Source organism: Geotrypetes seraphini, chromosome 13, assembly GCF_902459505.1.
Source record: "Geotrypetes seraphini chromosome 13, aGeoSer1.1, whole genome shotgun sequence".
Taxonomy (NCBI): Eukaryota; Metazoa; Chordata; class Amphibia; order Gymnophiona; family Dermophiidae; genus Geotrypetes; species Geotrypetes seraphini.
In genome coordinates, this window is record NC_047096.1 from 68,972,040 (window position 1) to 68,998,388 (window position 26,349).

The window sequence follows — 26,349 nt, forward strand, 5'->3', positions numbered from 1 at the left end:
ATTTTACTATCAAATAGAACTTATATAATGCCTGAAATACATCTTCCCTGCACATCTGTTAATAATGATCATATAAAGAAGGGACACACCAACTTCAGGCTGTTTTAATCAGCTTTACTCCAGTACCATTATTTTCTCAAGCAGAAGAGAACTCAAACTGAAAAACAAACAGGAAAGGAAATTCCTCTTAAGGCCCCCTCTGTTTTCACAATTACTTCAACATATAAACCAGATATATGGCAATCTTGCTAAAGGCTCCTTCCAGTGATTCTCTGATTAGTCGTCAAATTAGTTGTGTATACACTTGGTTTATTCCTCTAAAAACTTTTAAATGATTCTAACAGGAGATGTTTGACATGACTCCATTATGGGTGATACCCTGGCTCCAATATCCTCAGCTCTCTACTATAGCTAAGACATCTAACCCTGCAATATGACATACCCTTGGTTTGTGGACCCAGGTGCGTAGGCGATGTTGTGGAGACAAGATCTATTTTATGGGGACAGCTATCATACATATGCCTAATTTTGTTCCAGGTGAGGTTGATATGGCCTTCCATCTGTGTGGAAAGAAAGGTCTCAAAACATTAGGCCAATTGTTGGAAGATGGGAAAATTGCCCCCTTTGAAGTATTGAGAGAAGAATATGGCCTTGCATCAAATGATTTATTTTATTATAGACAAATAAGACAGTTTTATTAGAAAAGTGGTTCTTAGAGAACTAGCCATTGTTCAACAGCTGAAATTAGGGAAGGCTATGATAAAAGAGAGTGGGAGAGGAAGTATCACTAGATTATATAATGCACAATTGGAGCATCTTCACCCCCCCCCCCTTGAAATATAGACATCGTTGGGAAAAGATCATAGGTAAATCTTATACTGATAAAAAATGGTTCAAAATATTGCATTCTCTTTTATATGGCTAGTAATATGATTATTTTGTTGGCACCATACACCAGTACGACTGCGAGCTATGTATGGGAATGGATCAGATAAATGTTGGAGAGGATGTGCAAAATTAGGTACTTTTGAACATATTTGGTGGTATTGTATTAAAGCACAGACTTATTGGGATAAAGTAATTTCCTTTATTGAGACAGTGTTATGTATTTCGATCCCTAAGACCATGGAGTGCTGTCTATTGAATAAGGGGCCAGAGGCCCTGCTGACTTTGAAACATCAGAAATGGATACATTTGATAATGAGAGCAGGCCGACTTGTCCAGGCATCTGCCTGGAAACAATTAGATCTACCAGAGCTACGAGTATTATTGGCTAAAGTTCAATATATACAACAAATGTCTAAACTAACTGCTCTCCGGAGAAATCAAATACATAATTATAATACCATTTGGAGTGCATATGAAACTTGGATTCATTCCCAAAAGGATAGTTCAATCAATTTTTGATATATAATCCTTCTCTGACATCTTATGAATCTCCTGCACACATCCTTCCCCTCGGGTGGGGGATGGGGGAGCAGGGTAGGAAGGGAGGGTTGTGATATATTAGACAGCATAGATAATTTGAAAATTTCAGTATTTATTATGAAAAAGATATACAATGAATTAACATATTGTTTTGTATATGACTGTATAAGTCAGATGTTTTTAATTGCATCAAATTTTCAATAAAATTAAAAATAAAATAAATGATTCTAACAAACACAAACATATTTGTAGACGGAATGATAAATTTTAAATATTAGAAAAATGTATATTAAAAATTCATATTAGGTCTAAAAGCAAGGATTCTTAAGTAATCACTGTATACTATAATTAATCAGAGGGACACAGTGGATGGTCCACACATGGGGTGCAGTAGAGAAATTGAAGCTCTACCAGCCATCCATACGCACCTGCAGTACAGATGTGACAGGATGAGTGAGGGGCCCAGGCAATCCCATTCACACATGCTCTGTGGTTGTTTAGCCGTGCAACTGGAGTGCAAGGAACTCTGACATCCAGAATTACCACCTGCGCATAGAAAGCAAAATTAGTGTAACATTTTACTTAGGCTTGGATTGGAATTCTTAGCACTTCTCTCTAGATCAGCCTGTCCCCTGTTTAAATTTTCTTGCATTTGTTATAAAGCAGTTTTCGGGATGCTACCAGATTACCTTGCCTCTCAGTTTGCTTTGAACTATTCTAAAGTCATGTCAATATAAGAAGTTTTTTAACAGAATTTTATCATTCCAGGCTGCTAAACTGAACATATGGCTTGGAAAACCTATACTTGAGGCTACTTATTTTGATTTTAGAAAATCACTAAAGACACGCTTGTTTGGCATGTTTACATTTTAGTTGTGATACTGTTTTAACTTCTTGCTTTTTAATTGATGTATTCTTTATCGACTGTGCTATTATGTACTTTATATACATTGACTGTATGTATCTTCTTTTTTTTCCAATTCTTTATTCATTTTTTCATCTTATATCAAGTGCACAAATATTATCTTCTTTTTTTTATATATCTTTATTCATTTTAAAACTCACAATAAGTGTTTCAAAACATCAAAATAATTTTACATAAATATAACACTTAATATTCTGCAATTATCCATTTAATAGGTATTACACCTACCCTCCCCACCCTTCCACAACAAAAGTATAATAGACATTTCATATAATAAAATATTTCCTAAAATTTCTTACAATTATTAAAAAAGCCCAAAAAAACCCACCCTCCCCTCCCCTCTATTTTGGACAAGTACTAATAAAGGAAAAATGGTATCTAATCCTTACAATAATTTGTTAAAGGCTCCCAAACATCCTGAAAATTTCTTAAATGCTCCTGCTGCGTAGCTATTACTTTTTCCATTTTATATATATAACAAAAAGAGTTCCACCAAAAACTATACTTTAATCTTTTCCAATTCTTCCAATTACTTGTAATCTGTTATATTGCAACTCCTGTCATGATAAGTAAAAACTTACTGTTTTTTTGAAGATATTTGGCTCTTAGCTCTCATTGACATTAGAGAATGACACGGTGGTTGTTACCCGCGAGTAGCCGCGGGTAACCTGTCAAAACGGGGAAGAAAAATAATAGTTGCTGCGGGGACAGAGACAAGGCCATTCACTGCCCCATGGAGCGGTGTATGGTCTTGCAGTGAGGCATCAAGGATCTCGCGGTCCAGCAGCCCCCACCCGCCCGATCGCAGCATTTAGCCAACTCCCTCCCTCTCACCTTATATGCCGAGTTTGACGGCTTTCTTTTTCCCGAGCCGTACGCGTTCAAAAAGCCGCACATGAGCAGCTGCGCGAGTTGATCAATCATCAAATCTATAATACCCCAACCAACCTATTTATTTTTAATGCATATTTTCTCATTACAGAATACTCTTATAATTAATCCTTTTATTAAATTACAAATTTTTCAGTTCTTACCTTCAAACCAATCCTTAAAAATGAATCCAGTTACATTTATTTGTAAGTATTTATCCAAAAAATGATTAGTGAAGATTCATTAATTATGTAATAAGGATTTCATATATACCTAAATTCCAAAATATTAGCAATAATACATTGAATATTTATACATTTTAACCTTTAAAAATAGGCTCAATTAACTTAAAAATAATTTAAAATAAGTTAAATTACTGCTCCTCCAAATCATTAAGCATATTTTAACCACCTAAATTAATATGAAAGCATACAAATTAAACATTTTAGATCATTTTTCAGGGCAAAAACTTGCTTAGTAAACCCCATGTAAAGACTTTGAAAAATAACTCCCTGTGCTCATTAACCATTCCAGTCTTCATAGCCCACATTCTATTTATGTTCATGTCCACATTGACTCGAACCAACTGAAAAACAGCTGACTCTTTATTAAATTCTTCTTAACCAGTATTCTTATTCTACAAGCCATGCCAACCATATTTGAATCTTTTCAGAAATATTTTCCATCCAAAATCCTCCTTTCTAATCCCAGAAATGGAGCTATAGGATGAAGAAATCTCACGAGAGTCTATGTATCTTTTCTTTTTTTAAAAAAATTCTTTATTCATTTTAAAACTTTCATCAAGTGTACAAATATTATATAATAAACACATTTAGCTTGAGCACTTGAACATCTTATCATTATAACTTATAATTAAAAATGTAACCCTATCCCTCCCTCAAAACCCTCTATTTATTATAAGATCATATAATTTAAATCCCACCCCCCACCCAATACTGAATGATGTGGAATTAATAGAAAAATGGCATCTAATCATGACAGAAAGATGTTAATGGCTCCCATATTTTAATAAAATTTTTATAATTTCCATTCTGTACCGTTATTGATCTTTCCATTCTATATATGTGACATACTGAGTTCCACCAAAAATTAAAATTAAGCCTACTGTGATCCTTCCAGTTATTAGTAATATGTTGGATGGCAACCCCAGTCAAAATCATTAAAAGTATATTGTTACAAGCTGATATCTGACTCTTTTTTCTCATAGACATTCCAAATATCACAGTATAATATGATAACGCTACATGGTTTTCCAATAAACAATTTATTTGATCCCAGATTGAGTTCCAAAAGGCTAAGATATGGGGACAGTAGAATAAAAGATGATCCAAAGTCCCAGTCTCTAATTTACAATGCCAGCATCTATGTATCTTTTCTGTTGTGAACCGCTTTGAACTTTTGGTATAGCGGTATACAAAAAAATAAATTATTATATTAAATACCTCATAGGAACCTTCCCCTCTAGTCCCATTTTTCTAAAAGTTTCTTTTGCTTTACTTTAGAAGGCATAGAAGGCTGTGCTAAGACATTAATACAGAAAGCATAGATTGAGCAGCTGAATCCCATACTCCCCTCGAAAGATTTGGGATCCATTACTAATAAACTATTAATTTCATTTTTTGTATATCCTTAAGAGCTGTCATAGAAATATGATGGCAGATAAAGGTCTAATGGCCCATCCAGTCTGCCCATCCACAGTAACCATTATCTCTTCCTCTAAGAGATCCCACGTGCCTGTCCCTGGCTTTCTTGAATTCAGACAGTCTCTGTTTCCACCACCTCTTCCAGGAGACTGTTCCATGCATCTACCACCTTTTCTGTAAAAAAATATTTCCTTAGATTACTCCTGAGCCTATCACCTCTTAACTTCAACCTATGCCCTCTGATACCAGAGCTTCCTTTCAAATGAGAGACTCAACTCATGTGCATTTACATCACATAGGTATTTAAACGTCTATCATATTTCCCTTCACCCATCTTTCCTCCAAAGTATACAGATTGTTGCAAAGAAATGGGTCAACATCCAAAGTAACTGAATTCTTCACTGTCGGAATACCTTACCTCCATTCCATCCATTGCCATTGTGGCAAGATAATTGGGATCCTGCTTATTCCAACACAAGCGAAGCAATGGATGGTGCTGGGGGTCTTCATAGATAATGGTGCTGTGTTCTAAGTGACGAAGGTCAAACATCCTTACAGAGCCATCTGCACCGACAGAAGCAAACATATCCCTCCCTCCACCAGCACGGCTAAAAGCAATGTCATACACCTGCTCAAAGGGAAAAAGAAGATGGAATTAAAGAAATTCTTGGTGAAGAAAGTCTGCAAAACAAATCTAATTCAATAGTGTTTATTCCTTAATATAACCCCAGCTCCCCAGTAAAAGTAATTGAAAAAAATCACTGCTGAGAAGCACAATGATCAGCTCTGTGGGCTCTAAGCACAAGACTTGAGATAGATTCTCAGCTGATGTAGCACTCACTACTCCAGGATAAGAAAAATAAGGCTTTCAAAGAAACAGATACAATAAATTAAGCAAAAAAACACTTGCAAAGGCTGCTAATTTTTTTTTCTTCTAAATCTTCATTCATTTTTCATATTACATCAAGTGCATAAATATTAAACAACTGACACTGAAAACATCACTTGAAATTCTATCATTATATAATAGTAATATATATATATATATATTTTAATCCCTTCCCTCCCACCCTTCTAATCTCATCCTCAATCAAATATATCACTTAAGTATTCTTTCTTTTTAAACTAAACATTTAATAAAAATTCAAATTCCCCCCTCCCACCCCCTAGTTCACTAATTGTACTTATAAAATGAAATGGTATCTATTCATTGCAATATTTTGTCAACAGCCCCCATATCTCTTTAAACACTGTGGAGATGATGTTCAAGATGCAGGCTTTATTAAAAGTTCAATCCAATAATCCACAAAAAGAAATACCTAGGATCCAAATCGTGGAGCATTAAGGGTCAACCTTTTGTTTGCGGATAGTGTAACTCCGGATAGATTGAAATATAATAATAATAATAACTTTATTCTTCTATACCGCCATAATCTTGCAACTTCTAGGCGGTTTACAATCAAGATAGCTGGACATTCAGCGAAATACAATATGCAGATAATCAGATGAAATACAGAGAGCAGAGACTTTAAGAAAGCAAGAGTATAGAAATACAATTTTCTGAGCAAGAGTATAAGATGTACATTTTGGTAGGTAATGTCCGACAGGACCTGTTTGGAATAAATAACAACGAAAAATTACGATAAGATGTAGATAACAGTTTATATGTATCACAGTACAGCGCTCGTAAATATGGTGGTAAGTTTCTGCGAGATCCAAGGACGCTAGAAACACCCCTGGAGAGACAGCAGCTATGACATGTGGAAATGAGGAACCTGCAAGAAGCGGTTGACCGACTTTAGATCCAGAATGGGCCTCCAGTCTTCCGAGCCTTTCTTTGGCATGATGACGTATAAGGAGTACCTGCCTAAGCCTGATTTGTGTTCAGATCTCAGAGAGAGCGTGAACTCGCAGGCCTTGAGCATGCGCAGATGCTCAAGGCCCAGCAAAGAAGAGGAGGCCGATCTTCGGGAACCGGCACCAACGCACAGGACATGCCGGTGCTGGTGCCGAGGCCGAGATGAAAGTAAGAAGTGGGTTCGGGTGGGTCTGGGGGACTTCAGATCGCGGCGGGCGGGGGCGGAGGGGAAGTGCCGGATCGCGGGGGGCGCTCGTAAATCGAGGCACGCTCGGATTCCGAGGCGCCGATTTTGTGAATGTGTTGCTCGTCTTGCAAAACACTCGCAAACCGGTGCACTCGTAAACCGAGGTACCACTGTATTTATTTTCAACTAGTCTTTAAGCCCGTTACATTAACGGGTGCTAGAATAGATGTATCTGTCTGTCTGTGTTTCTTTATCTCTCTCTCCTTTGCCGCTGTCTGTGTCCTTCTGTCTTCCCCCCCCCCCCGAGCAAAGCTGTCTGCCCCCAGCACACCTCCCCCCCAAAGCAGCCCCTTTTCCCTCTCCCTTTCTCTCCATGGCCCCTTCTGACTTCCCCCCCCAGGCAAAGCTGTTTGCCCCAAGCACACCCCTCCCCCCAAAGCAGCTCCCTTTCCCTCTCCCTGTCTCTCCATGGCCCTCCTCTGTCTTCCCCCCAGAGCAAAGCTGTCTGTCCCCAGCACACCTCCCCCCCCAAAGCAGCCCCCTTTCCCTCTCCCTATCTCTCCATGGCCCCTTCTGACTTCCCCCCCCCAGGCAAAGCTGTTTGCCCCAAGCACACCCCTCCCCCCAAAGCAGCTCCCTTTCCCTCTCCCTGTCTCTCCATGGCCCTCCTCTGTCTTCCCCCAGAGCAAAGCTGTCTGTCCCCAGCACACCTCCCCCCCAAAGCAGCCCCCTTTCCCTCTCCCTATCTCTCCATGGCCCCTTCTGTCTTCCCCCCCAGAGCAAAGCTGTTTGCTCCAAGCACACCCCTCCCCCCAAAACAGCCCCCTTTTCCTCTTCTTGTCCCCTTCTGTCTTCCCCCAGAGCAAAACTGTCTGTCCCCAGCACACCTCTCCCCCCAAAGCAGCCCCCTTTCTCTCTCCCTATCTCTTCATGGCCCCTTCTGTCTCCCTCCAGCACACCCCTCCCCCCACAGCAGCCCCCTTTCCCTCTCCCCCTAGCTCCCTGTATTTATCCCCTTCCTACCCTCCCTCCATCCCGGCATCTTCTGGCCTGCTCCTCTTCAAAGCAGCCTGCGATCGTGGTGGCCGGCTTTAGCGAACCTTGCAGGCTGCTCTCCAACTCAGTAGCATGTTCCCTCTGACGCGATCCCATGCGTCAGAGGGAACGTGCTACCGAGGTTGGAGAGCGGCCTGCGAGGTTCGCTAAAGCCGGCCACCACGATCGCAGGCTGCTTTGAAGAGGAGCAGGCCAGAAGATGCCGGGATGGAGGGAGGGTAGGAAGGGGATAAATACAGGGAGCAACATCAAGTCTGTCATCGAGACAGACATGGAGAACACATCCACAGTCTGCCGTTGAGACAGACGTGGAAGAAACCACTGCTTGCTCTGGGATCAATATGTAGAATGGAATGTTGCTACCATTTGGGTGTTTTTGCCAGGTACTTGTCACCTGGATTGGCAACTGTGAAGCAGGATACTAGGCTAGATGGACCATTGGTCTGACCCAGTAAGGCTATTCTTATATTATTTCTATTTGGACTTCCCATTAATCCCATTAACTAGCTTCCGGTACTTAGGAGTTTGGATTGATTCACAGTTATCCTTGAATAAACAAATTTCTAAAGATTATTAAATTTGGCTTCACCGTTTTACAAACCCTCCACTATTTACATATTTTTTTTTTTTTACACTTTGCCTCTCTTCATTCTGCACTGAATACTTTTTCTAACTATGCTTAAAATACTGATATTCTGTATACGCTGACCTTTCACCATTACAAATCAAACATCTTCAGACTCCACTGTGTGGCTAGATTTCTTTGTAGAGCAAATAAGCATGACCACATTTCTCTTTTTGTTTGTCTACACTGGCTCTCCACATATTTCTGAATACCGTATTTTCACGCAAATAACACGCACCCGTATAAAACGCGCACACGTGTATAGCGCGCAGAAATCACGATGATAAGCACAAAAACTTTGGTATAACGCGCTCACGATTATACCGCGCATGCTGCCCGACTCTCCGTTCACCCCCCTGACTTCCGTGCACTGCCCCGCCTCTCCGTGCGCTGTCCCGACTCTCCGTTCACCCCCCCCTGACTTCCGTGCACTGCCCCGCCTCTCCGTGCGCTGTCCCGACTCTCCGTTCACCCCCCCTGACTTCCGTGCACTGCCCCGCCTCTCCGTGCGCTGTCCCGACTCTCCGTTCACCCCCCCCTGACTTCCGTGCACTGCCCTGACTTTCCGTGCGCTGTCCCGACTCTCCGTTCACCCCCCCTGACTTCCGTGCACTGCCCCGCCTCTCCGTGCGCTGTCCCGACTCTCCGTTCACCCCCCCTGACTTCCGTGCACTGCCCCGCCTCTCCGTGCGCTGTCCCGACTCTCCGTTCACCCCCCCTGACTTCCATGCACTGCCCTGACTTTCCGTGCGCTGTCCCGACTCTCCGTTCACCCCCCCCTGACTTCCGTGCACTGCCCTGACTTTCCGTGCGCTGTCCCGCCTCTCCGTTCACCCCCCTGCCTTCCGTGCACTGCCCCGCCTCTCCGTGCGCTGTCCCGACTCTCCGTTCACCCCCCCCCGACGTCCGATTCATCCCCCCCCCCGGCTTGACCATTCGCACCCCCACCCCGAAGGACCGCCGACTCCCCGACAATATCGGGCCAGGAGGGAGTCCAAACCCTCCTGGCCACGGCGACCCCCTACCCCCACCCCGCACTACATTACGGGCAGGAGGGATCCCAGGCCCTCCTGCCCTCGACGCAAACCCCCCTCCCCCCCCACGACCGCCCCCCCCAAGAACCCCCGACCCGCCCCCCCCCAGCCGACCCGCGACCCCCACGACGCCCCCACCCCCCTTCCCCGTACCTTTGGTAGTTGGGCCAGAAGGGAGCCCAACCCCTCCTGGCCACGGCGACCCCCTAACCCCACCCCGCACTACATTACGGGCAGGAGGGATCCCAGGCCCTCCTGCCCTCGACGCAAACCCCCCTCCCCCCCCAACGACCGCCCCCCCCAAGAACCTCCGACCGCCCCCCCAGCCGACCCGCGACCCCCCTGGCGACCCCCACGACCCCCCCACCCCCCTTCCCCGTACCTTTGGTAGTTGGCCGGACAGACGGGAGCCAAACCCGCCTGTCCGGCAGGCAGCCAACGAAGGAATGAGGCCGGATTGGCCCATCCGTCCTAAAGCTCCGCCTCCTGGTGGGGCCTAAGGCGCGTGGGCCAATCAGAAGAGGCCCTGGAGCCTTAGGTCCCACCTGGGGGCGCGGCCTGAGGCACATGGGCCCAACCCGACCATGTGCCTCAGGCCGCTCCCCCAGGTGGGACCTAAGGCTCCAGGGCCTATTCTGATTGGCCCACGCGCCTTAGGCCCCACCAGTAGGCGGAGCTTTAGGACGGATGGGCCAATCCGGCCTCATTCCTTCGTTGGCTGCCTGCCGGACAGGCGGGTTTGGCTCCCGTCTGTCCGGCCAACTTCCAAAGGTACGGGGAAGGGGGGTGGGGGGGTCGTGGGGGTCGGCCAGGGGGGTCGCGGGTCGGCTGGGGGGGCGGTCGGAGGTTCTTGGGGGGGGGACGGTCGTTGGGGGGGAGGGGGGTTTGCGTCGAGGGCAGGAGGGCCTGGGATCCCTCCTGCCCGTAATGTAGTGCGGGGTGGGGTTAGGGGGTCGCCGTGGCCAGGAGGGTTTGGGCTCCCTTCTGGCCCGATATTGTCGGGAAGTCGGCGGTCCTTCGGGGTGGGGGTGCGAGTGGTCCTGCCGGGGGGGGGGGATGTATCGGACGTCGGGGAGTCGGCCGGGCAAGAGGGCTTGGGCTCCCTCTTGCTCCGATCGTGGATGCGGGTGCGGGTGGGAGCGCGTGCGAGTGGTCGTTCGGGGTGGGGGTGCGAGTGGTCCTGCTGGGGGGGTGAATCGGGCGTCGGGCGGGGTGGGAACTATGTTTTAAAACTTTCGTATACCGCGCTCACGCATATAACGCGCGAGGGGTATGCGCGGTAGGTAAAAACGCGTATAACGCGCGCGTTATATGCGTGAAAATACGGTACTCTAAGGTTCTGTCACTCAATCATAAAGCTTATTACTTGGGTATTCCTTTATATCTGTGAGCTTTGCCTATACTCTTGGATTCTAATTCGTACTATAGAAACATAGAAAGATGACGGCAGAAAAGGGCTTCAGCCCATCAAGTCTGCCCACTCTACTGACCCACCTCATTAAGTCTGAGTGCTAATGACCTAGTTCCTTAACTCGACCCTCGTAGGGATCCCACGTGGATGTCCCGTTTATTCTTAAAGTCGAGTACGCTAGTGGCCTTGATCACCTGCACCGGAAGTTTGTTCCAGTGATCCATCACCCTTTCTGTGAAGAAATACTTCCTGGTGTCACCACTAAATTTCCCTCCTCTGAGTTTGAGCGGGTGCCCCCTTGTGACCGAGGGTCCCTTGGGAAAAAATATGTCATTTTCCACCTCGACACGACCTGTGACGTACTTAAATGTCTCAATCATGTCACCCCTTTCCCTGCGCTCCTCTAGAGCAGGGGTGCCCAACGCGTCGATCGCGATCGACCAGTAGCTCAGGAAGGCAACGCGAGTCGATCGCGGAGCCTATCCCGGGCTCTGTGATAGACTCGTGTTGCCGTCCTGATCTACGGGCCGATCAGCCTTCCTCTCCAGTTTTCTTTCTCCCTAGGGCCTTTTAGCTGGGCGATCCGCCCAGCTGTCATCTGCCGCTGCTGAACAAAAAACCGGGTCCTGCCTTCGCGGAAACAGAAAGTAGGCAGGACCCGGCAGGAAGAAGAACAAATGCTTGTCTCCCGCATTAGCCCGTAGCGAACGCTTGCTTCAGGGCTCTCAACATGTGCGTGCCGGCTTCTCTTCTCTTCCCTCCGAAACCGGAAGTTATGTCCGGGGGGGGGAGGGGAGAAGGGAAGCCGGCGCGCACATGTTGAGAGCCCTGAAGCAAGCGTTCGCTACGGGCTAATGCGGGAGACAAGCATTTGTTCTTCTTCCTGCCGGGTCCTGCCTACTTTCTGTTTCCGCGAAGGCAGGACCCGGCAGCATTTCCCCTAATAGGTCGATCGCGATCTTGGGCTGATCAGCCTTCCTCTTCCCGATGGCAGAATTGACGTCAGGGAGAGGAATGCTGGTTGGCCGAAGCAGGGAGAGCTTGGGGCCTGTTATTGGTGGCGTTTGGGTCCTGGTCCCCGATGGCAATGGCAGTGGCAGTGGCTTGGGGGAGGGCAGGGAGAAAGAAAGAAAAAGGGCAGGCAGGGAGACAGAAGGAAAGAAGAGAAACAGAAAAAAATGAAAGGGAGGCAGAGAGAAAGAAAGGGCAGGGAAGAGGAAGGAAAAGTTGGGGGAAGAAATGAGGTCTGGAGGAGAAGAAGCATACAGGCTAAAAGAAGGGAAGAAAGATTGTATGCACAGTCAGAAGAAGAAAGTGCAACCAGAGACTCATGAAATCACCAGACAAGGTAGGGAAAATGATTTTATTTTAAATTTTGTGATCAAAATGTGTCTGAATTTATATCTGCTGTCTATATTTTACACTAAGGTCCCCTTTTACTAAACCGCAATAGAGGTTTTTAGCGCAGGGAGCCTAGGAGTGTCGAGAGCAGCGCTGGGCATTCAGCGCAGCTCCCTGCGCTAAAAACTGCTAACGTGGTTTAGTAAAAAGGGAGGGAGTATATTTGTCTATTTTTGTATGGTTGTTACTGAAGTGATAGTGCATAGAGTCATCTGCTTTGACCTCTTTGAAAACCCTGGAATAGGAATGATGATTAACATTTTCTATGCGTACAGTGTGCGTTGTGTTTTTTTTAAATTTTATTGTTGGTAGATCATTGTGACTTGGTCATTTAAAAAGTAGCTCGCAAGCCCAAAAAGTGTGGGCACCCCTGCTCTAGAGTATAGAGCTGCAATTTGCCCAGTCTTTCTTCGTATGAGAGACCCTTGAGTCCGGAGACCATCCTAGTGGCCATCCGCTGGACCGACTCAGCTCGAAGCACATCTTTACGGTAATGTGGCCTCCAGAATTGCACACAGTATTCCAGATGAGGTCTCACCATGGTTCTGTAAAGTGGCATTATGACTTCAGGTTTGCGGCTGACGAAGCTTCTATTGATACATCCCATCATTTGCCTTGCCTTGGATGAGGCCTTGTCTACTTGTTTGGCAGCCTTCATGTCTGAACTGATGATTACTCCCAAGTCCCGTTCTTCTGAAGTCCTAGCTAGTGTTTCTCCATTCAAGGTGTATGTTCTGCATGGATTTCTGCTGCCGAGATGCATGACCTTACACTTCTTAGTGTTGAAGCCCAGCTGCCATGTCGAGTACCAGTTTTCTAACGTGATCAGATTCTGCGTCATACTATCCTTGAGATTGCTTTCGCTTACTGTATTACACAGTTTGGCGTCGTCGGCGAACAGTGCTACTTTACCAAAAGCAGGCTCCTCCTGAATCAACAAGATCCATGTTCAATTTCTTACCTGGAACAATCTGCCCACCAATATATGAAATAAATGGGTGGTTTTTTTTTTTTGGGGGGTGAGCATTTAAACCAAATTTAAGATTTTACTCAAGACTCAGCTTTTTCAGTTAGTTTTCAGGCTATAGTAGGTTTGGCGCTTCACCAGTGGTGGGGTATCCTATTGCATGGAATTTATTTTGTATGCTTTTTCTTCAATGATTTGACTAATTTTTATTCTGGTGCTTCACTCTTAATATTTTATTTTTAACTCTGTACATAGTGTAAATCAGTGGTCTCAAACTCAAACCCTTTGCAGGGCCACATTTTGGATTTTTAGGTACATGGAGGGCTGCAGAAAAAATAGTTAACGTCTTATTAAAGAAATTACAATTTTGCATGAGGTAAAACTCTTTATAGTTTATAAATTTCTTTTTGGCTAAGTCTTAAAAATAATATTGCCATTTATAGCTATAGAGACATATGATCAAGAAACTTTAATTTTATTTTTGTGATTACGATAAAACATACTGATGGCCTCAAAATAGTACCTGGCAGTCCGCATGTGGTCCCCGGGCCGCGAGTTTGAGACCACTGCTGTAGATCCACCAATTTGGTATATACAATATGACAAGTTTTAATAAACCAGTCATGTGAAAAAATTAGGACACTCCATTCAGTTCTATCTTAAGAAATGTTCACATATCGATGTCAAATCTTTTTTTTTTTTTTTAATTTATCTCTGGAAAAGAAAGTGATGCAATTGCAGGTAAACAACAAAATTTTTCCTTGATTTACTCATGAAACAAAAGATATCCACAAAAATGTGTATTCTGAGGAATAAATTAGGACACCCCCACATATCCTCCCACTTAAAGTGGCTGAAATCATATACAGGTGTATCACATCAGGTGCACACAATTAGACTATTGTTACTCAGCATTTTGAAGGAGGTTTGCCCTATTTAAACCTCAGACATTTAGTTTAGTGTGCTCATGACTGCTGCGGTGAGAGTGAACACCATGGTGAGATCAAAAGAGCTGTCTGAGGCCTTCAGAAAGAAGACTGTAGCAGCTTATAAGTCTGGTAAAGGATTTAAAATCTCAAAAGAATTTGACATTCTGTTTCCATGGTCCAGAAAATAGTGTACAATTGGAGAACTTTCCAAACAATTGCCAACATGCCCAGGTCTGGCCGTCCAAGCAAGTTGATCCCCAGAGCAGTCCGCAAGATGCTAAAAGAAGTCTCCAAAAATCCTAAAATGTTGTCACGGGACCTACAGCAGTCTCTTTCTATTGTTTTTTTTTTTTTTTTATAAATATTTTTTATTCTTTTTTTAAATTCTTACATCAAGTGAAATACATGTAATACATTCAATTATGAAAAAACACTTGAAATTATTATTAAATGTTCTTACAATGTGAATTAAATAAACCCTTTATCAGAATTTTATATCAATATTACAATAGTTTTCCCTCCCTACCCCTTCTATATATTCTATACATGTGTTATTATATCTGATCAGTAGAATAATTTGGCAATGGTCCCCATATTTTATTAAATTTTTTAATATAACCTTGTTGTAATGCCAATACTTTTTCCATTTTATATATATGACAAATTGAATTCCACCAAAAAGTGTAATTCAATTTAGTGTAATCCTTCCAGTTCTGAGTAATTTGCTGTATGGCGACCCCTGTTAAAATTAATAAAAGTTTATTATTATTAGCTGAAATCGGACTTTGTGTTCTCATTGCTGTTCCAAATAATATTGTATATCCAAATAATCCAAATAATTCTATTGTTGATGTGAAAGTGCATGCCTATACAATCAGAAATAGACTGAACAAATTTAACTTGCTTGGGAGGTGTGCAAGGAGGAAACCTATGCTCTCTAAGAGAAACATCAAGGCCAGACTGAAGTTTGCCAGAGAGAATGTAGACAAACACCAAGACTTCTGAAATAGTGTTCTATGGACAAATGAGTCTCAAATTGAATAATTTGGACACCAGAAAAGAGGACATGTTTGGTGTATACCAAATACAGCATTCCAGGAAAAGAACCTCATACCAACTGTGAAGCATGGAGGTAGAAGTGTCATGGTTTGGGGATGCTTTGCTGCAGCAGGACCTGGCCAGCTCACCGTCATAGAATCCATCATGAATTCTACCATGTTTCAGAGGGTGCTTGAGGAACATGTGAGACTATTAGTAAGAAAATTGAAGCTAAAGTGGAACTGGATCCTGCAACACGACATTGACCCAAAATATACCAGTAAATCTACCGAGGACTGGCTGAAAACTAAGAAATGGACAGTCCGAGAGTGGCCGAGTCAAAGCCCTGATCTTAATCTCATTGAGATGCTGTGGGGTGATTTGAAACCGGCTGTACATGCAAGAAATACCTAAAATCTCACAGCTGAAAGAATTCTGCATTGAGGAGTGGGCCAAACTTTCCTCAGACCACTGTCAGAGATTGGTAGATGGCTACAAGAAGCGTCTCACTGCAGTTATTTCAGCCAAAGGGGGTAACACTAGCTATTAGGGTTTCCTAATTTATTCCTCAATTAGAATACACATTTTTGTGGGTATCTTTTGTTTTATGAGTAAATCAAGGAAATTTTTGGCAGTTTACCTGCAATTACATCACTTTCTTTTCCAGAGATAAATTAAAAAAAAAAAAAAAAAAGATTTGTCATCGATATGTGAACATTTCTTAGAAAGGACTGAATATTTCATAGGTTATCCTAATTTTTCACAGGACTGTATATATAGACAGGGGATAATAATTATGCAAAGGCCTGAAGAGTTTAAAAGATCATCACCTCTTTGTCGTGGGCAATAAGTTGGGTCTTCACATGGCCAGACACAAGATTCACTCTCCCCAAGACCTGCCCCGTCTCCAAGCCCCAGATGGTGCAGGTAGTGTCAATGCTAGAGGTTCCTGAAACAAAGCAAGAAAATTAAAGACAACTCTGACAAGCCTCTATGGCTATTGTGCCTACAATTTACTGTATGTCAACATGATTTTTCTATTATTTTAGGGGATGTTCTCTGTAATTCTACAATGAGTTGAGTTGTAAGAAGCCAGCCATCCAGCTTATACACCCTATCTGAAACAGATGACTGCTCATGTAACATTGCATCCCAGTATGTTTAGGGGAGGCAATATAGAACATTAATTACTGTAACAGGTGTTATCTGGGGACACATGTGAGTGACGTCATCCATGGAGCCTGATAAGAACAGTGCTAAAAATGTACTGTCACTTTAAACTTCTTAAGAAGCTTCGAGACTACTCGTATTGCAAACACGTGAGTCCTGCCAGACGATAGCTCACGGTTACATAGACATATAGAAAGATGACGGCAGAAAAGGGCTATAGCCCATCAAGTCTGCCCACCCTACTGACCCTTCCTCTTAAGTCTATACCTAGTGACCGATGTTTCAGTTCGACCCTCGTAGGGATCCCACATAGGTATCCCATTTATTCTTAAAGTCCAGCACACTGCTGGCCTCGATCACCTGCGTTGGAAGCTTATTCCAACAGTCAACCACCCTTTCTGTGAAGAAATACTTCCTGATGTCGCCATGAAATTTCCAGCCCCTGAGTTTGAGCAGATGCCCTCTAATGGCCGAGGGTCCCCTGAGACAGAAGATATCATTTTCCACCTTGATACGTCCTGTGAGGTATTTAAATGTCTCAATCATGTCTCCCCTCTCTCTACGTTCTTCCAGAGTGTAGAGCTGTAGTTTGTTTAGTCTCTCTTCGTACAAGAGACCCTTGAGTCCCGAGATCCTCCTGGTGGCCATTCGTTGAACCGACTCGATTCTGAGCACATCTTTACGGTAATGTGGCCTCCAGAATTGTACACAGTATTCCAGATGAGGTCTCACCATGGTTCTGTACAATGGCATTATGACTTCGGGCTTCCTGCTGATGAAGCTTCTATTGATACATCCCATCATCTGCCTTGCTTTAGATGAAGCCTTCTCCACTTGACTGGCAATTTTCAGGTCTGCACTGATGATTACTCCTAAATCTCGTTCTGCCGAAGTACTAGTTAAAGTTTCTCCATTTAAGGTGTAATTTCTGCATGGATTACTGCTACTGAGGTGCATAATCTTACATTTCCTAGTGTTGAAGCCCAGCTGCCAGGTCGAGGACCATCTTTCCAATGTAAGCAGGTCCTGTGCCATACTATCCTGCAAATTACATTCACTTACTATATTACATAGTTTGGTATCGTCGTCGAATAATGTTATTTTACCCTGAAGCCCCTGAGTCAGATCCCCTATGAATATGTTGAAAAGGAGTGGGCCCAGGACTGAGCCCTGCAGTACTCCACTGGTCACCTCCGATGTTTTAGAGAGGGTACCGTTAACCACTACCCTTTGAAGTCTTCCACTTAGCCAATCATTAACCCAAGCCGTTAGTGTCTCTTAACCCCATCGATTTCATTTTGCTCAACAGCCTGCGGTGTGGGACGCTGTCAAAAGCCTTACTGAAGTCCAGGTACATGACGTCCATAGACTCTCCCAAGTCCAGCTTCCTTGTCACCCAGTCAAAGAAGCTGATGAGATTGGATTGGCAGGACCTACCCTTGGTGAATCCATGTTGATTGGGATCCCGTAGATTCCCCTTATTCAGGATCGTGTCTAATTTGCGTTTGATTAATGTTTCCATGAGCTTACACACTGTTGATGTGAGACTCACTGGTCTGTAATTCGCAGCCTCTGCCCTGCAACCCTTTTTGTGCAGAGGAATGACGTTGGCTGTTTTCCAGTCCAAGGGCACTCTCCCCGTGCTTAGGGAGAGATTGAAGAGCGCGGCTAGCGGTTCTGCCAGGACATCACACAACTCTTTGAGCACTCTTGGGTGCAGATTGTTTGGTCCCATGGCTTTATTTGCCTTGAGTCTTGACAGTTCGCTGTAAACTTCACCTGGTGTGAACTCAAAATTCTGAAACGGGTCATCCGCGCTTGACTTAGCCTCTAACTGAAGACCGTGTCCTGGTGCCTCGCAAGTGAAGACTGAGCAGAAGTATTCAGTCAGTAGTTCAGCTTTATCTGAATCTGCTTCCACGTAATTCCCATCCGGTTTGCTAAGGCGTACTATCCCGTCTGTGTTCCTTTTCCTATCACTAATATACCTGAAGAAGGATTTGTCCCCTTTCCTAATTTTCTTTGCTAGAGTTTCTTCCACACAAAGTTTGGCCTCCCTAATTGCTGTTTTGACCTTGTAGACCTGGTCCTATATTCTATGTTAGCTTCTCTTGTTTCCGTACGCTTGTAGAAAAGAAATGCTTTTTTCTTCTCCTTAACAAGGTGCAAGATCTCTGTGGTGAACCATTCGGGTTTATTGTTTCTTAGCCGTTTATGTACCGATTTTACGTAGCGGTCAGTTGCTTCGTGTATGGCTGATGTCAGGGTTGACCACATAGTTTCCACATTACCTGTCTCAGCTTGGTCCTGCAGCGTCCAATGGACAAAATCACCCATGCGTGCGAAGTCAGTGCCCCGGAAATTAAGTATCTTTGTTTTTGTGCTTGATCTGGGGAAGCTCTTCCTAAGGCTGAACCATACCATGTTGTGGTCGCTGGAGGCTAGCGTATCTCCTACCGAGATCTGAGACGCTTTCCCCGTTGGTGAGTACCAGGTCGAGGATCGCCTGGGCCCTAGTGGGCTCCATTACCATTTGTTTGAGACGGGCTCCCTTTATGGAGTTTAATAGCCTCCTGCTAGCGCTGGTTGTCGCTGAAAGTGTGTTCCAGTCTGCATCAGGCATTTGAAGTACCCAAGTAGTACAGTGTCTCCCCGTAGAGTGATATTCTCAATGTCTTCAATTAAGTCTATGTCCATGTCATCCAGTTGTCTAGGGGGTCTGTATATCACACCAAGATACAGGCACTTTTCTCTGCCTCTTGCCAGGTTTACCCAGAGGGATTCCCCTGTGTACTTGACATCTGTAATCCTGGTGGTTTTGATGTCCTCTTTAATGTATAGTGCTACCCCACCACCTAACCTGCCCTCCCCTGTCCCAACGAAGTAAGTTGTAACCCGGTATAGCCATATCCCACCCATGAGAGTCCGTTAGCCAAGTTTCGGATATCGCCGCCACGTCTAGGTCAGCATTCCTTATTTCAGTCTCCAATTCCAGAATTTTATTGCCTAAACTGTGTGCATTAACATACATAGCCCTCCACTCCTTATGTTTGCTAAGTCCCTTTGATAATTTTTCTACCTGAGTTGGTGTTACCCCTAGAGAACTGTTTGCAGTGTGGGTACTTACCTCGGAGTTTCGACTCACCTCGTCAGGATAGTTCCTTACTTCACTGGTATGCGAGTGGGTACCCTCTCCTGACTTACCTAGTTTAAAGCCCTGCGAAGCAGGCGGCTAGTCGGTGTCCGAAGACGTACTTACCTCTACTGGTCATATGGAGTCCGTCTGGTCCCTGTAGCGCCTCTCCATGGTTCAGGAATCCGAAGTTCATATCCTGGCACCATCCCTGTAGCCACTCGTTAGTCCTCAGGATACACTCATCCCTGGCTCTCCCCTTGCCTCTAACTGGGAGGATCGAGAAGACCACCTGCGCTCCAGTCCGCTTCAGCCTCTCGCTCAGGGTTCTTCAGTTCCATAAGCAAATTAAGAAGCCAACCAGAGGAGGTGGGAGAGATGCGAGAATATCTGCTTACTGTCCCCAGATAACTCCTGCTACAGTAAGTAACTGTGCTTTATCCTTGGACAAGCAGGAGTATATTCTCGCATGTGGGACTCCCTAGCTTACAGAACAGGATGGAGGGAGAGTTGCCTTTTTTTTTTTTTTAAATTCTTTATTCATTTTATAATTCACAAGTGTACAGTAAATATCAATCAATTAGAATACAATATAACTTGAAAATCTACCATATCATACAACAAAAAGATATAACCCCCACCCCCTCCCACCACATGAATATAATATAATATCTTATCATTCATATATGTTATTAATAGAAATCCAACCCCCCCCGATCCACATGTAAGAATTAAAATTGGGGGAGTTGCGTTTAGGAAGAAAATAAATTCTGTAAAACTGCTTGGCCAAAAGGACCATCTTATCTGGAATAGGATTGCAGACAGTATTGAGATGTAAATGTGTGAATTGAATTGAGGACCAAGTAGCTCCTTTGCAAATATCTTCAATGGGAGTGGAATGCAAGAAAGTTATTGATACTGCCACAGCACAGACCTTGTGTGCTGTAACATATCCCTCGAGCGGCAGCCCAGCCTGAGCATAGCAAAAGGAAATGCAGGCCGCTAACCATGCAGAAATAGTTTGTTTAGTTAGAGGCAGATCCAACCTGTTCGGATCAAAAGAGATAAAACAGTCGAGGTGAAGACCTGTGTGTAGCTTAGTTCTCTGTATGTAGTAAGCCAAAGCACGTTTACAGTCCAATGCGTGAAGAGCTTTTTCTCCAGGACGAGAATGAGGCTTTGGAAAGAAAATAGGTAGCACAATGGATTAAGGTGAAATTCTGTGACTATTTTTGGAAGGAATTTAGGATGAGTTACGAGAACTACCTTGTAATAATGAAATACTGTAAAAGGTGGATTGCAAACCAGTGCTTGAAGTTCACTCACTTGACGAGCAGAAGTGACACTTATCACTTTCCAAGTGAGAAACTTAAGATCAGTGGTTGTCATAGGTTCAAATGGAAGATTCATCAGGCTGGCGAGGACTACACCGAGATCCCAAATAACTAGAGGCGGTTTTAGTGGAGGTTTTGAGTTCAAGAGTCTTTTCATAAACTGGAAAACAAGCAAGTGAGTGGCTAAAGGTTTATTTTTGAAAGGAACATGGTATGCACTAATAGCATTGAGATGAACTCTGGTTTTAAGTCCTCCAGAGTTGGATAAGTGAAGAAGGTAGTCCAACACTGAAGGAATAGAAGATGTGGAGGGATCCAGGGGATGGAGAGAACACCATGAAGTAAAGTGGTTTTCTGGAAGCAGCTATAATGGCTTGTACTGGGGCAGAGATTAAAATCAGGTCAAGAGGTACCAAGCTGTTGGGTGCAGAGATTGCAGACTGGGAGGTAAAAGAGAACCTGAGCGCTCATATTGATGTTTTGGTCTGGAAAAGTTTCTTCAGGCTCCGAAAATTGCGAGCAATTAGATCTTATTTTGATACCACCCCATTCAGGCTACTAGTGCAGTCCTTAGTTCTAAGTATTTTAGATTGCTGTAACATAGTTCATTTAGCAGGTAATCACAAAATTCTACACAGATTACATATAATACAAAACACTGCCATTTAATTTTTAATTTGAAGACAGATCATGTGACACCTTATTACTGGCTTCCTGTGGAGACTAGAGTATTTTTTTTTTAAATTTAGATGTATATGTTACAAAGTCTTACAAGGCCTTGCACCAAGTTATCTAATGGATCAGTTTATATTTACCAGTCCTAGACGTTCGTTGCATACCTCTGCATTGTTTGCATTTCCAATTGTAAGGGGTTGGGTATATAAAAGATACTTTCAACATTTACTATTTTCAAGCTGCTAGCTGGGATACTGAATTCCATCGATTACTAGCTGGCTCTACTTCCTATTTATATTTTAGGAAACTGTTGACAGCTTATTTGTTTGCAAGATTCTTTGAAGATTGATTTTTGTATTTCACTGACTATTTAGTTCTCTTTACTTGTTAAACCACAGAGAACTAAGGTTCTGTGGTATACAAATGGGATTTTATGTTAAATAGCAAGTCCTTTTTCCATGCTGCCTAGAAATTGTACCCTGGCACTCAGGATTTCATATCCCTGATTTATTTCAGAGCAGACAAACTGTCTCCCAACTCTGTACCATGATTTGGCTTTCTATAGCCTTGAGTGCAGAAAATCTTACAGTTTCAAGTCCCATGAGTCTTCTTGAACTTCCTGCATCCCATGTCTTGAAGTTAAAGAGATTAAATGTGATCAGAGCTGGGAGACGCAGCTGTAAGGACAATATGTGGCAAAGTCCCTAGTACAGTTGCCTGTTATATGAGAGAGTGAGAGAGACTGGATAAAGATGAGAGAACGTGATGGGCACCTAGGCCATGGTGATAGGTGAAACAAAGAGGCAACTGTCTCATCTATCAAGGCACTACTGATACACAGATGATAGCATGCTTTGGCAAGGGAGACTGCTGACCTCTACTAGCAATTTGCAGAAGCACCTTTAGTCTTAGGGACGGGGAAGGAGAAACTAGAAAGGTTAGGGATGGCCTTGACAAATTTTAATTAAATCTAGGAGCCAGCAGCTGAGACCTATCTGAAAAATGTCCGTTACCTACATCTCTAGCCATTTTTAATTCAGACTATGCTTTGACTAGTAGTATTTCTCTCTATGTTTCTTTGAGTTTTAGCTAGCAATTTTTCTGCATTCTCAAGTTCTTCTGTATTTCTTGAATGCCTCCTTTTTTGCCTTTAGTTTTTTAGCCACTTGTCTGGAGAAATAGATACGTTTCCTTTTTCTTTTCATTCTGTTTACTTTCCTGACATAAAAGATGTTACCATTTTTATAGCTGCTTTGAGCTTGGACTACCACCCTTCCACTTCTTCTCTTTCTATCTATCCTATTAGCAATTTCTTCAGGTAATCAATTTCTCATTTTACTAAAGTCAGAATATTTGAAACAGAATTTTGTGCAACTGCAATCTACTTTAGCTCATATTAAGCCATCCTGAGTAAGCATCACTACTGGCCAAGTGGACCTCCACCTTAATGTAGACATGCTTTCTATATTTGTAAGCAATAGTACTTTTATAGGCATATGAAGAATTTTAGATGTGTAGTAGATACAGTCAACTCCACCTAAGTGACATCAGCAAATGACGTACATGAACTCACGAGTTTAAAATCCTATGAAAGAACACTGTGGCCATCTTAGCACTTTAGAAGCTTGATTGGGATGCAGCAGATCAATACTGAAGGGGTAACTTCATGCTTGTTATGTTTGTTACAACCTTGATATCAAGTTGAATTGTTTTAAAGAGACACTTTTGTCATAAAGATTTAGGAATTAATGATCTTTATCCACTTGCTTCATTTCATAGGTGACTTCTTCTTGATAAACCTGTGGCGAAACATGTCGGAGAGCACAGGTCCCTACCCGACGTTTAAGACTAGCTAATAGCGACTCATGTGATCTGCAAGCATGAATAGCTAAGTACAAAATATTAAATCAAATTAAATTATATTAAGGCTCTTAAGGATTGAAGTTTTTAGAACTGGTTATAGCACTGAAAGAAGCACTTTAGTTGCACTTTAGAAACACCTATTAATTCAAAATAAAAAATAGCTTTATGAAATCAAGTCCTATGAGGATCAATTTGCCAGGACATGCCTCAACCAGGAAACTAATTGGTTGGTTGGAGGTTGACACATTCTGAAGACTTAAAACAAAATTTGAACTATTTCATAAACATATTTACTGAATATTCAACAATACTGCACAAAACTGCTATTTGTTGTCAATGTAGGTTTCTCACCCCATCTGTGGCTGATTTTATAGAATTGCCGTTCAGGGTTAGTTGGTATCTCAGGCTATTTCCTCCCTATTTGTTAATTAGAAGAAGTTCTGTTTTCTCCTTGTTTGCTACTAGTCCATTTATTTGGAACCATCTGAAGATTTTCTCTAGGCCTGTCTGGATCCTCTGATTAGTTTTCGCATCCTGCTTCTTCAAAGGGATAATCAGTTGGATGTTGTTTGCATAAATGTAGCATTCCCATTTCAATGTTCTGATGAATTTCTCAAGTGGTTGCAGAAAGATGCTGAACAGCACTGGTGACATATTAGATACCCAATAACTGTTTCTATCCAGTTGAATATGAAGCTACAAATTGCCTGCAGAATGCTGTCAATCATCTTTGAACACCTCCTTCTCAGGAAGCTACTCCTGTTCCCTTAATTTATACAAATGCAATCAAGCAGCACTGTAATGACAGACATAACCGGAAGGAAGGAAACGTGGAAAAAAAATCATCAACACTACAATTTTGTTCTGCAACATACATTATCAATTAACTGATCAAAACAGATACCAAAACTAGTGCAATCAGCACTAATATTATATAGTACTCGTAGCTAGTCACATGACCTGCTATGAAACAGACTTAGACCAGGCTTTACTTTACTTTCTTGTCATGTTTTATTATTTTTTTTTTCAGCTTATCTGAGAGATAGATGTCTCCAAATCCAAACTGATCCTAAGGCAGAAGGCAGGTGAAGCCCACTTAAAGAGTGGAGCTTCAAAACTACTATACACATCTACAAGAAAGATTGAGGTAAGAACCTAATCTTTCTTTCTAGTACAATGTGTCTCTTAGTCCTGAGTGCTAGGGATGTACCAAAGCAGTCCCCTGAGCTTGCCTTCAAAAACAGAGAACCCGAAAGGGTCATCTTTTCTGGCTGCTACATCTACTGTACAGAACCTGGAAAAAGTAAGAATAGATCATGTAGCTGCTCTACAATTTTCCTTGGGAGAAATTGCTCAAGTCGCCACCCATGAGGTAGCAACTCCTCTGGTAGAGTGTGCTTTCAATGTGATCAGCGGCTGCTTACCATGCCTCCCTTTCTTAGCATGACTGGTCAGAATAAAAAGTGATCCAATAAGCGAAACTCATTGGCAACTTTGAGGCACTGGCGAAGCGCTTGCTTGAGGCACCGGAGAAGCGCTTGCTTGACATTCAGCAAATGCAACACCTGATCCTTTTTCTTGACCCAGTAGGGTGAAAAAGTGGGGCAAACAAACTTCCTGTTGACGTAGAAGACAGAGACAACATCTCGAAAGGCCAGAGAGCCTCTTTCCCACCCGAGCTTGAAACAGGAAAGCCTGCTATTTGCGCTCTCAGCAATCTGACAGACCATTCTGAAGTCCCTCTTGTAAAAAGTCCAAGACTATTGAAATGTGAGCTCATAAAGGTTCTACATCAGTGGTCTCAAACTTGCGGTCCGCTAGGTACTATTTGAGGCCCTCAGTGTGTTTATCGTAATCACAAAAGTAAAATAAAATAGTTTCTTGATCATATGTCTCTTTAGCTATAAATGACAATATTATTATTAAGACTTAGCCCAAAGGAAAGATTTATAAACTATAAAGAGTTTTACCTCATGCAAAATTGTCATTTCTTTAATAAGACATTAACTATTTTTTTTTCTGCGGTCCTCCAAGTACCTACAAATCCAAAATGTGGCCCTGCAAAGGGTTTGAGATCACTGCTCTACATCATCCACAGCACAGCAAAACTGAAAAGACTTCTATGCTGCCACCGTTGACTACTTCTTAGCTCAAAGTATTAAAGTGGCAACAACCACATCTGAATAGAAACAGAAATATTATGGCAGATAAAGGCCAAATGGCCCATCTAATCAAGTAAGCTCAAAAGTGTTCCTGATTCTCTATAGGGACTGGTCCCTGAGTGAGAAGATTCACTTGGACTGGCAGTCTGAGAACTTTAGGCTGGAAGCAAACTAGGTCTGCATACCATGGTCTATGGGGCCAATTGGGCACCACTAGTACTACCAACCCCAGATGACTTGTAATCCCTAGCATGGGCCATGGGGGAAACACGTGCAAGAGCTCTTTTCTGGCCATGGTTGGACTAACATGTCAACTCCGCACTTCCAGGCTCGTATCTTCAGCTGTAAAAACAAGCCGCTTTTGTGTTTACTGATGAGGCCATAAGAACCAACTAAGCACGTCTTCACCGCTGAATAATGGAGTTGAATGCCCGGGGGTGGGCGGGAGACAGTAACCAATCCCCTGGGTCAAGAGTCTATCAACTGAGAAAGTCGGCTTGCACATTTTCCACTCCTGCTACATGCACAGCCAAAAGCCTGCAAATGAGCTTTTGTTCACCGAAAGAGGAGTTGAGATTCTAGGCTTAACAGGGTGCTTCTGGTGCCTCCTTGTTTGCTG

The 26,349-nt window shown here is 43.2% G+C and overlaps 1 protein-coding gene across 1 annotated transcript in view; it reads right to left on the reverse strand.

Annotated features, from left to right (window-relative positions):
- The window catches only part of DCAF7 (DDB1 and CUL4 associated factor 7), a 42,035-nt gene that overhangs the window by 5,470 nt on the left and 10,216 nt on the right, over window positions 1-26,349 (reverse strand). Inside the window, exons 4-6 of the mRNA XM_033918651.1 lie at window positions 16,224-16,342; window positions 5,306-5,515; window positions 1,857-1,974 (exon numbers count right to left, since the gene is read on the reverse strand). Of these exons, the coding sequence (XP_033774542.1) occupies window positions 1,857-1,974; window positions 5,306-5,515; window positions 16,224-16,342 (447 nt within the window). The remainder of the gene's footprint in view (window positions 1-1,856; window positions 1,975-5,305; window positions 5,516-16,223; window positions 16,343-26,349) is intronic.